This window comes from Mustela nigripes, chromosome 13 (assembly GCF_022355385.1).
Source record: "Mustela nigripes isolate SB6536 chromosome 13, MUSNIG.SB6536, whole genome shotgun sequence".
NCBI classification, from domain to species: domain Eukaryota; kingdom Metazoa; phylum Chordata; class Mammalia; order Carnivora; family Mustelidae; genus Mustela; species Mustela nigripes.
In genome coordinates, this window is record NC_081569.1 from 101,993,899 (window position 1) to 102,006,605 (window position 12,707).

A 12,707-nucleotide genomic window follows, 5' to 3' on the forward strand; every position below is an offset into this window, starting at 1 on the left:
CTTGGTCATTTTTTTGTGATTAGTCACTTTTCTTTTGCCGTAAAAATCTTTAATTTTTCTAGTCAGCTTTCTCAGTCTTTTCCTTTATGGCGCTTGGTTTTACTTGAGACACAGAAAAGCCTTTTTCAAAACAGGATTATTTAAAATGCAAAGAAATACACTTCTGTCTTCTAGTTATGGTTTAATTTTTTATCCTTTAAAACTTTGATCCATATATTATTGAGGTGTGGGGGACTTATTTTCCTATGAAAATGGCTGTCATTTGTGTTAGTACTGCTTATTAAATCTATTTTTTATGTATTGATTTGAAATGGCCTGTCAATTATATACTAAAGTTTTCATATGCATTTGGTCTATTTCTTCTGTGTTTATTTGGCTGTTCTTGGGCAAGTTTTAAAAATTCTTGTTTCCTACTAAGTGAAGCTTTTTCAGTAGTTCCCTCAGTCTTTTTGGATAGTATTTGACATTCTTGTCTCATCATTTGCATTTCATGTTTGGTTTGTGAAATGATGTTTTTTTTTTTAGTATTATGCCTTTCCTGGGAACAGGCAAGAATAAATATAACATTTTATCATTTTAGTATTCTCATTGTTGAGTGACCTAAAGTGATGAACAAAACAGGCTGATAAAATAACTCTTAGATGCAACTTTTTAACACTCTAATCAGGCTTTCCTAAGGGATGACAGGTTTTGAAGTAGATTTTCTGTTTGCTGGTAAATTGAATTAATACCAGACATTAGAACTACTTTTTGGTGGTGGATTGCACCTGTTTCGTGATGTTAGGTAGGAGTAGGACCTTGGGAGGAGGTTATAGGGAGATAAAATTTTGGATCAAAACCAAGAAAAATGTTCTAACAACTTTCTGAGGCTATAAAAGGGGCTTATGGGAAGTGCTCGTCCTAGGTTTTCAAACAGAGACTCACTGACCATTCAGGTGGGTCCAATCTTTGAATGGCTAATTGGATTGGATGGCTCTCTCTAACCTAAAAGTCTAGTGAAAAGGTAAAGGTAGGGTTCCTGGGTGGCTCAGTTGGTTAAGCAACTGCCTTCAGCTCAGGTCATGATCTCGGAGGACATCAGGCTCCCAGCTCCATGGGGAGTTTGCTTCTCCCTCTGACCTTCTCCTCTCTCATGCTCTCTCTCAGTGACTCTTTCTCAAATAAATAAATAAAATTAAAAAAAAAAAAAGGTAAAGGTAAATCAAGATTATAGATGTTAAGAGAAGGAAGTCTTCTGTATATGGTATAGCTATTTTACAATTATATTACTGATGTGAATTTTATGTCCTAATGTTCACTTTTGAGCAGTTTTGATGATTTATGTTCGTGTCTTTGGAAACTATGTATTGATTTGAAATACTGAGTATTTAGGGGTGTCTGGGTGGCTCAGGTGGTTGAATGTCTGATTCTCAATCTCAGCTCAAGTTTTGATCTTGGGGTTGTGAGTTCAAGCTCTGCATTGAGTTCCATGCTGGACATGGAACCTATTTGAAATACTGTGTGTTTAAAGTGTGCTTTTGGTATTAAAGTTTTTGATTTGTTTTATTATCAGAAGTTAGATTTCTTTACAGAATAAACTTTTAACAAGATTACCACTTATGGAGGTTTTATGCAATGGTGTTTCCTGAGAAAATGGACTAGTTTGGGCTTGATGGTTAAACAGAAGTCTGAAAGATACTGGTTTAACGTTCAGCACCTACCAGCTATGCAGATCCTTTTTAATTTCTTGAAGAAGCTGTTCAGACGGATTTATCTATTCTTGTATTTTTTTAAAAAAAGTAAGCTTGGCTAAAAGAAAATATAGAAGCTTCATTATGTATTGTGACATAATATCAAATGGAGAAATTAAATTTTATTACTCATCTCTGGCATTAGTTGAATTTGTTTCAGATTGGAGTAGCAGTGCCTTAGAATGGGTATTGCTTCAAATAAGTTAAGAGGTGTGTTAATAAGGTATGAGTCACAGAAATAACTGTGTGTTACAGTTTAAAAGAAGAAATTACACCACAGCTTTGAGATTTCAGTGTAGTCTATAAAGTTAATTTTAGAAAAGCTGTTGTAAATGGAATTCCCATGTCAGGCAATTCAGTGTTTCATTTACTAGATTATATTTTAGTAACTTTGAAATCTTTTCATCTTATTTTAAAAGATGAATTTATAGTTTTATTGTGGATTCTGGGGCCATTATGCTTTTGGTGTAGCAACTGACTAGAGAATGGAAATTTAGATGAGTTTTTATATTTTGACGGCCAGTGGCTAATGGCTTCGGTTTTTCTCATTGGTGTCTTTTTCTTATTGATATGTAGAATCAAGTGGTTTTTTTTTAAAAAAAAAAAAAAAAAAAAAGACGTATTTATTTATTTATTTATCTGACAGAGAAGTCACAAGTAGGCAGAGGCAGGCAGAGAGAGAGGGGGAAGCAGGCTCCTTGCTGAGCAGAGAGCCCGATGTGAGGCTTGATCTCAGGACCCTGAGGTCATGACTAAGCTAAAGGCAGAGGCTTAACCTGCTGAGCCACCCAGGCACCCCTAGAATCAAGTTTTAAAAAATTATTACTGCAGGTACAATACAGTTGTGAACTTTTAACCATACACAACTGTACAGAATAAGGTGAGTCTTTTATTTCTTGTGTTTTTTTAGTACTTTATACATTTTCTTAATGTTTAAAAATTTAATCTGGTGTCTTCCTTTGATGTAAATGATGCAGCCTTTATTGACTTGGAATAACATACAGTAAACTAAATATTTATCTATTTGGTTCCATCTTAGATTTGGATTCTGTTACTGTCCTTTTATCTGTACCACACTGCAATAGACTGTTGTTACCTCCCTTTGTTAGATAGATTGTTTCCTATGTCATAGAATTCTGTTAATGTGTACATGGAAAGTACTCTAGGATTTTAGGAGAAGGGAGACTAGCTGTAGGAATGGTACTTGAGCTGTAGGAGTGGAACTACATGGAGGTTCGGGTTTGGTTTTTATGGTCTGATTTATTGGTACTATATGCTTAACTTCCTCAGCAAGAGCACGAATTCATTTAAAGTCAGCAGATCAGTTTGTGAACACTGCTAAAGCATTTTCCATTCACATTTTTAAATTTAACTGGACAGTCAAATAATTTACCAAGAATAAAAAATTAACAATATAATTGTTAATTATGATTGTTAACTGAAAACAGTGTTTTCAGTGGGACTTCCAGTACCATCATTTTTATCCTTACTTTGGACTAATAACTGTTCCCCATTTCGTTAAGAAAATGGCAGCATTGTGGAAGAGTGTTTCCACAAACTTCTGTACCATATCTATCCCCTTGCCTGTATAGGTGCCTATGGACTCTTCATTCCTTCTGTTTTTACACAAGTTTATGCTTCCATCTAAGACCACTCTCTCTGCTTGTACACCAAACCCTATTCTTGCCCTTTGAAAACATTGCCCTTCATTCTCCTGCAAGACCAATCTTTGCTTTCTACTGGATCATCTTTGTCAGTATATTAACGTGCTATAATTTCTTTCTTCTATTTTTAAAAATCAAACTCTCAAGCTCATATTTCCTTCTAGCTTCCATTTCATTTCTATAATCTCTTCATAGAAATTCTTCCAAAGAGTTGTGTCTACACCTGCTGGCATCCTCACTTTTGAATTCATTTCAGTCAGGTTTTCATCACAACTACTGCTTTAGCCAAAATCAACACTGAAGTCTCTGTTCCTAAATCCAATAGTCACTTTCTAGATTTCATTGTACTTTATTAAAGATGCCATTTGGTAATATTAATCCATCTCTCCTTCTTCGTACACCATTCATTTAGCCACCAGGGTAGCATGATCTTGATTTTTGTTAATTGACTTTAGGTATAATTCATGTGCTGAATACTCCTAAATTTGTATCTCCAGCTTGCATGTCTCACCTGTCACCCACTTTTGTTTAGCTGTCTCCTAGACATCTCCACCTGTTTAAAACCTATCTCCTGATCTTCAACCCCAATCTTGTCCTTTCCACATTTCCTTCATCTCAGTAAAGGGCAGTTCTGTTGTTTTGGTGTTGTCTAAAATCTTTGGAGTTGACTTTTTTTTTTTTTTTTTGCTGATTCTCTCATACCCCACAGTTTAGTCCTCAGCACATCATCTTGTCTTTACCTTCAAAATGTATATAATTTAACAACTTCTTATTAATAGTCCCCATGCCACCAACTTGCCTAGCTAGACATGAAGAGTGTGTTAATCTCCTCCATCACTTTCACTATGTTCTAAGAGTTGCCTTTTCCCTGTTTGTTGTTCCACCCAAGTGTCCCTGTCTGCATTAACTTAATTTACTCTCATCAGATCTCTTTGGCCTAGCGAAATAGTAATTTTATTTTTTTAAAAGATTTTATTTATTTCTTTGACAGAGAGATCACAAGTAGGCAGAGGGGCAGGCAGAAGGAGAAGGAAAAGCAGGCTCCCTGCAGAGCAGAGAGCCCGATGCAGGGCTCAATCCCAGGACCTTGAGATCATGACCTGAGCTGAAGGTAGAGGCTTAACCCCCTGAGCCACCCAGGTGCCCCGAAATAGTAATTTTAATTGGCTTCCTTGTATCTATGTTTTATGTATCCATTGGATTTTAAATTTTATATTTTTATTTGTAAATGTTCTGATTGACTCATATCTACCCAGTTAACTTTTGGTAGTTTCAGTTCTTTTCTTATTTTCCCAATTCCCTCTTACTTGTGTATGTTGTAATCTATTGGTTCCAGTATCTTAAATTTTTAGGGATCTAATTCCTTACTTTGTTTTTGTTGCCTATTGCTCATGGTGGCTTATCTTGTGTTCTGTCATTTTGGATTGTGAACTCTTACTTGGATGACAGTCTTTGGGTATCTTGAGGAGCCTAGCTTGAGAGAGCATTCCACCAGAGAGGGTGTGTGCATTTATTTCTGGCCACAGGCACTGTGGGCACCACCACCTTGGGACCACTTAAATTTTTTGGCTTCATAGTCCAAGATATGTGGGTTTTTTGACCTTAAGAGCTTTGTAAAAAAAGACCCCTGGAGCCAGGGCAGAAGGGGACCAAAAGTCAAGACTCTCTTTCATTTTAGTGCTTTATTCTACTGCTATTCATTGGTCTTAATTTATTTTGGCTTAGGATATATTTGGACTGTAACGTGCAGACTGTATTTGAAGGTTAGCAACAACACAATGCCTACTCTTAAATTTTAGCAAGAAGAGTTTGGAAAAATTATAGATACTTCTGTTGTGGAATGAAAATCTGATTAAATACTTACCTACCAATAATAGACTTTTTATCACTGTACTTTCCATAAACCATTTTTCATAAAAAAATTAACTTGGTCATTTAAAAAACGTAAGATGTTATTATGGGTTTAAAGGAAGGGAGACATGGTATGAGTAGTGGCATGTTTGGAATGCAGATGATTTAGATTCAGTGCAACCAGGTTACAGATCTCTTTTTTGCTTATGAACAGTATTTTTATAAAGAACCTGTAGTAAGAGCTTTTAGTTTAGGCTTCATAGTTACTTACAGAATTATAGCTATGTTGTATACTGAATAAAGCTCCTATAAGCTACTTTGAGTGTCTGTATATATTTTAAAGGTATGTTCATTTAGTTGTCCAGATAGTATTGATTTATATAGGAACTTTAATGAAATTTAGTATTCCTAGGTTGAGAACTATCTTTCCCTCAATTGATTGCTTTTTTACGAATGTGCCTGCTTACTACTATGTTTGGTGTATATCAATGGAAAAAAATTGACTTTGAATTTCTTTGAATTTTAGTTTAAATGTTGTTGTTGTTTTCCCAGTAATTCTTTGAGTCATCCCAGTTAACACAATTTTATCAACTTACGAGCAGAATTGATAAAAAAAAATTTTTTTTTTGGATACCCTTTGTTTTAAATCTTTTTAGGTTAAAGAAAATGATGGCAGAAACAAGAGTAACTGAAATGCTATGGTGTTAAGAAAGTAGAATTTAAAATCTAATATTTACTTGAAATTCAGTAGTATACTGATCAAATTCTTTTCGTTTTCCCTCCTTATAACATGTAACCAATTCCTTTTTATTTGTGCTTAAACCTTTAAGAGTATAATGTGCATTCAAGATGGTTACTTAAATTTCTGTTTTAATGTAGAAGGATTTAAAACTTGAACACTTATGCGGGGGTTAGAGGCAGTCAAAAACCCACATTTAACTTGACTGCTTCAAAACTTAACTACTAATAGCCTATTGTTGACTGGGAGTCTTCCTAATGATAGTTAACATGTTTTGTGTAATCTACGATTATATACTGTATTCCTACAGTTAAAGTAAGCTACAGAAAATAAAATATTATTAAGATGATCATAAGGAAGAGAAAATACATTTATAGCACTGTTGTATTTATCAATAATGGAAGTTTATGTATTGAAAAAAGCTCTCATAATCTGTGCAGTTCAAACCTGTGGTGTTCAAGGGTCATCTGTACATTAAATATATCTGTAATCTTACTCTAAAAAGTGATTCTCATTTTTCAGTATAATATCTGGTTATATCTATATGTATATAATTGTGCTCAACATAATTTTTAGCTTTTTTGTTAATGTAATATATTTTGCTGCATTACACTGTCTTAATTATTTTTAAATGGTGTGATTTTTAAAGATTTATTTTAGAGATAGTGAAGGCAGGAACACTAGGGGAAGGGGCAGAGAGAGAGGGAGAATCTCAAGCTGATGCTTCACTGAGCTCTGAGCCAGGCTTGATCTTACCACCCTGAGGTCATGACCTGAGCAAAAACAAGAATCTATCTATGTTCAAGGGACTGTGCCACCCAGGCATCCAAATGGTGTGATGTTTTAAATGCCTGATGTTTCTGTAGATGTCCTACACTTAGATAGTTTTGTTGCTTTACCATTATAAACAGTGAATCTGTTATTATGTATATAGTTTTATCCTTTTTGATTAAGTGATTTGGTTGAAATTATAATAATTGTTCCTCAATTTTATTTTTTTATAATTTAAAATGTTAGGTTTTACATTATTAATACAAAAAGAATGTTAAGTCTTCTGAAAAGTTTACAAGATTTAACTGAGTAACGGAGTTCAATTTTTGTATGAACAAATTAAGTTATAAGGACTGGTAAATGGAATCTTAAAATTATTTGATTACCATTCATAATATATATTCAGATGAAACGGAATTTTAAATATTGTTTCTCTGTTCTGATGACCTAAAAAAAATTCTAAAATTCTAAGACCTTTATTGGTAGGGCAGGGATGAAAACTCTCGTCTCTTATTTTAGAGCAGGATTTTAAGCGTGGGATTCCTGTATACTCTTTAAGGAGGCCAGAAACCTTTTGTACACCTTAGCATATTAGACTTTTTTTTTAAGACTTTATTTATTTTTCAGAGAGAGAGAGCAGTAGAGAGAGCAAGCACAAGCAGGGGGAGCGGTAGGCAGAGGGAGAAGCAAGCTCCTCATTGGGCAAGGAGCCTGATGTGGGACTTGGTCCCAGGACCATGGGACCATGGGACCATTACCTGAGCCGAAGGCAGATGCTTAACGACTGACCAGGCATCTCTGCATTTTGAGGAAGTGGACTGGTCTTTCTTCAGTTTTTTTTTGGAGGATTTTAGTCTAAATAAAATATTAAGGCCACTGGTATGGAATACCTTTTGAGAAGAGTTTGAGCTACATTTCTTATGATCCAATGGATATCTCATTCCTGTCTACCATTGACTGTTAATTACATTCAGGTTAGAATCTGTTAAGGCTTAAGGAATGATTAGGTTTGAAGTTCATTAATATTACAAAGGGAATAATGAGGAGAAATTATTGATGCTGGTGAATTTTGCTGTCATCTCAAAACCCGAGTTGCCATTTGTCTCTGTGTTTTATGAACTCAACGAACATTACATTGAGTTGCATATTGTGGACTGAGAAAATTTTAGCAACTTGATTCCTGTCACCCTGAGCTAAATTAACTTTGTCTTAACTTCTCCTGCCCCTTCCTTTTATTTTTCCATTGTATTCCCCTGCCCCCACTTTTGCTCTTATTTGTATTTCTCTGGATTTCATTCCCAGTCGCTTTTTGCCTCTTTTCTCTCCTTAAATTACTTTTTTTTTTTTTTAAATTTATTTATTTGAGAGCATGTGTGTGCTTGCACTTGAGGGGGGATAGTGAGGGAGGGAATCTCATCCAAGTTCCTGCTGAGCTGCTTGATCTCATGACCCTGACTGAGCTGAATCCAAGAGTTAGATGCTCAACTGGCTGAGTCACCCAGGTGCCCCTCTCCTTATATTACTCTTCTACCTGTGTATGTAATGTGAAGTTTCTTATTTTGATTTTCATTTGTTTATTATGGATATTGTAGTACTTATTTGCCAGTTTTAAAATAGGGAAAGAATTAAACATTTTTATGGATTTCTTTTAAACAAAGTATAAAACTAAAATGTTAAGGCAGGTGAGACTACAGCCATGATTCTGGCACAACTCTTTAAAAAAAATCATCTTTTTATATCCTATTGTTCATGAAATGTCTTGATTGTACAAGTAAAATTATGGTTTTTGACACTTTAGCTTTATTGAATTGAATTTGACAAAACTTATTTTTAAGTATTTACAGTTTTTTTTAAAGGTTTCATTTATTTGACAGAGACTCTTTGAGAGAGGGAATACAAGCAAGTGTTATGGGAGAGAGAAGCAGGCTTCCTGCTAAGCAGGGATCCCTATGTGGGACTCAATCCCAGAACCCTGGGATCATGACCTGAGCCCAAGGCAAATGCTTTAACAACTGAGCCACCCAGGCTCCAAGTATTTACAGTTTTAATAGCAGTGTTTTATTGAGTTGATATTTGAACCCATTTTGATGTTGGATATTTTATATTTTTCTCAGTTTTTCATATTATGTGTAATTCTTGCTGTGAATATCTTTATCTGTGCTTTTCCTTACAAATGTCTTGGATTATCAGGATTATTGGATTAAAGAAACTCAAGCATTTTCTTGACTTTAAATTTGTCTCGGTGTTCTTGTTAGGCTCTTATAGATGTGGAAAGCAAGTTCAAGAGAAGGTGAATTGAAATTGGTAAAGGGAATCTCCTGAAAATCCAAAGATGGGAATCATGATTCTTCCAGGCTTATATGGGACTTGGAAAAGGAAATGAGAAAATCGTCAGAACATTTGAGGAATGTGTGTTTCAGAGTTCTTGTGGTCTTACGGCTTCTCTTTCCCCTGAACATTTGCTTCTTACTTGGCTTGCTTTCCTAAGACCTTGGCTGCACATGGCTGCGGTTTGTTGTTCATCAAGATCTGACTTTGATCTGACCCCTTAGATCTGACCCCTTAGATCTGACCGTCTATGGCTGCTGCTAAGTGCCTTTGTGTCTTTTCTTCCCCAAGTTAAAAATCTGGGTATTGACTTGTTGTTTTGTCCTTTTTCTTCCCCCAAATCCCCAGCTAAGTTGGATAGGCTATGGGTAGCCTATGGATGGTAAGGTTAAAACAAACAAAAAACCAGAAATAGAACGTGGTCTCTGCTCCTTGAAAGCATTTCTGGTTGACTAGTAACATTTAACAGACACAGTAAAATATGTCTAATCAATTAAAAATCTGGAGAGTTCATGAATTATCAGGGAAGAACAATTCTGTTTAGTTTCTTTTAGTATTTTGTTAGTGTGTGATTCCTGTTCCACTTCAACTTGTTAAAACCTTGTCTAAGTAAGTCTAGGGTTGTGTTAATACCATTAAAAATTGCTTATGGAAGTATGAAGTGTTAAATGCTATTTGATTAGATTTTATTTTAGATTTATTTATTTGACAGAACTTGCAAACAGAGGGAAAAGCAGGGTCCCCACTGAGCAAGGAGCCCGATTTGGGACTTAATCCCAGGACCCTGAGATCCTGACCTGAGCCAAAGGCAGGCTCAGGCTTAACCAGCTGAGCCACTCAGGTGTCCCTGCAAATGCTGTTTTAATCATAAAGATATAGAGTGTGCCTAATAAACAACTCTGTTTTCAGGTTCCAACTCGAAAAAGTATACCCCACATTTTAATTTTTTATTTTTTATAAACATATATTTTTATCCCCAGGGGTACAGGTCTGTGAATCACCAGGTTTACACACTTCACAGCACTCACCAAATCACATACCCTCCCCAATGTCCATAATCCCACCCCCTTCTCCCAAACCCCCTCCCCCCGTATACCCCACATTTTAAAATGAGATATAAGCAAGTTGAAAGACTTAAATAATTTGCTTAAATTTATTGTTATCAATAAAAGATTTCTAGGTCTATCTTGGCAGTTAATAGAGACCACTGTGAATAGCTTTATTTTATCTTGGAAAATTCAAGTCCTATTAAAATCATTCTGGTGGTCTTAAAATCATTAAACTCAGATTTATTCAGTTTGTAAAGCTGATGTTTTCAAAGGTCTAAAATAATTCTCAGAATGATTCCTCTGTTCAGGTAGAATTTTGTTTCTTTAACCATTACCTCTTTTTGAGACATCAGTGGATAATTAAAAAACTTAAATTCTCAGATTCATTTATACATTAAAAGCACAAAAGTTGAATTTAACCAGCTTTATCTGAAGCATGTCTTCAGGCTTAATTTTATCTGCATTCAACCTTGCCTTTTTTCACAATAAGTTTGGTAAGAGTTACAAGATTACAAACCATATTTATGTGGCTTACACATATTTATAGGAATAAGGATATCTAGAGTCTAAACATCAGAATCAGTCTTACTTTGGGGTTTAATTTTAGCTGTAACCACCCTTCAGATGAGGGATTATAGTGCTTATATTCAAGGCAGATCTAGATAACCACAGCATTACCTTTATTTTCTGTAACTATTGGGTTAATCTAAAAGTAGGACTTACTCTGTTGATTAGGCAAGGCCTCTTTTATCTTTTAGCATTTGGGAAAGTTTATGACGGCCAGCTTTTTTTTGCAGTATGTACTTTGTTTGTAGTAAGGAATATCATGAAAAAAAAGAGAGAAAACCATCTAATTTGTAATTTATTTTAATACCAAATGATAAAACCTAATATTTTGATTTTGTCTTTATTATATTTCCGTATTTGTGATGTATCCCATTATATCATGAGGCTATTAGTCCCTGAAATTAAGGTGCTAGGAGTTTGTGAATGGGCTTAAATCTCTAAGTGAAGGAATGAACTGCCTTTTTTTCCCCCCCGACCTGGGATCGAGTCCTGCATCGGGCTCCCTGCTTCCTCCTCTCTCTCTCTGCCTGCCTCTCTGCCTACTTGTGATCTCTCTCTGTCAAATAAATAAATAAAATCTTAAAAAAAAATCATTAAAAAAGTATGGTACTATTAATGAATACTCAGTGTTTCATTAATAGTTGATGCCTCTATTTCCACATATAGTTGCATTAACTAATGTCTAATAAAAGGAAAAAAGGTAAATACTAATAAAACATCAAAAGTTGATATTTGGGGGAAAAAAAGTAATGAATGTCTAGGTTCTTTTCCTCCCATGAGGATCTTTTCACATGATTTAAAAATAGCAGGATGTGTTACACTCTTTAGTTATTGCCACACATTTTTTTTTTCATAGTGTATTTGAATTGTAGATGGCAAAACAAGAGTATGATTTAAGCGATTAACCTGTTTAGATTGTATATCAGATTAGATATGAAATACTATTTAAAAGAGCAGAAATTTTGCATGCTTAATTTTTACAATACTGACTCAAGGTTGTTTTTTTCTCCCCACATTTAGGTTTTACAGGATCACATTAACAAAAGCACCATGGAGTTTTATGAGTCAACATATTTTATTGTTCTTATTCCTTCAGTAGTTATTACAGTAATTTTCCTCTTCTTCTGGCTTTTCATGAAAGAAACATTATATGATGAAGTTCTTGCAAAGCAGAAAAGAGAACAAAAGCTTATTCCTACCAAAACAGATAAAAAGAAGGCGGAAAAGAAAAAGAATAAAAAGAAAGAAATTCAGAATGGGAACCTTCACGAATCTGATTCTGAGAGTGTACCCCGGGACTTTAAATTAGCTGATGCCTTGGCTGTAGAAGATGAGCAAGTTGTACCTGTTCCACTGAATGTAGTTGAAACTTCAAGTAGTGTCAGAGAAAGAAAGAAAAAAGAAAAGAAACACAAGCCTATAGCAGAAGAACAGGTCACCAAAGAAAGTGACGTGTCAAAGATTCCAGGCAAAAAAGTAGAACCTGTCCCAGTTACTAAACAGCCCACTCCCCCCTCTGAAGCAACTGCCTCAAAGAAGAAACCAGGACAGAAGAAGTCTAAAAATGGAAGCGGTATTATAATATATTCAACTATATTATAAATAATTGTATTTGTTTTAATAACTTTAGAACCTGAAATTTAGTTTGTTAGGTGTGTACACTATATTAGATACTGAGTTAGAAACCAAGAACATTGTCCTTTTACTGTGTGTTTGCTTTCATTAACATTAATTGCTGATAAAATAAATGATCATAAAACAGCATTTAAAACCACTAAGGACCTATAAATATCAGCAGTTAGAAACTTAAATTTATTTCAACCAGTACTTTCTAATTAGTGTGATAGGAATTAAAGATGAAAAGATAAATTAGATACCATTTTTTGCCTTTGATTTTGCAAAGGTTTATGGTACAGCTTTTTTAAAACTAGGCAATACACTAGGTACTAGGACTCCAAAGATGAAAATAGTGCATTTTTAAGCTGTAGACATGAACACAAGTAATTAT

The 12,707-nt window shown here is 34.7% G+C and overlaps 1 protein-coding gene across 9 annotated transcripts in view; it reads left to right on the forward strand.

Annotated features, from left to right (window-relative positions):
- Nucleotides 1-12,707, forward strand: part of KTN1 (kinectin 1) — a 102,124-nt gene that overhangs the window by 15,459 nt on the left and 73,958 nt on the right. For all 9 annotated transcript variants that reach the window (XM_059373262.1, XM_059373264.1, XM_059373265.1 and 6 more), the window contains exon 2: nucleotides 11,720-12,272. In XM_059373262.1, the coding sequence (XP_059229245.1) occupies nucleotides 11,750-12,272 (523 nt within the window). In that variant the 5' untranslated portion in view covers nucleotides 11,720-11,749. The remainder of the gene's footprint in view (nucleotides 1-11,719; nucleotides 12,273-12,707) is intronic.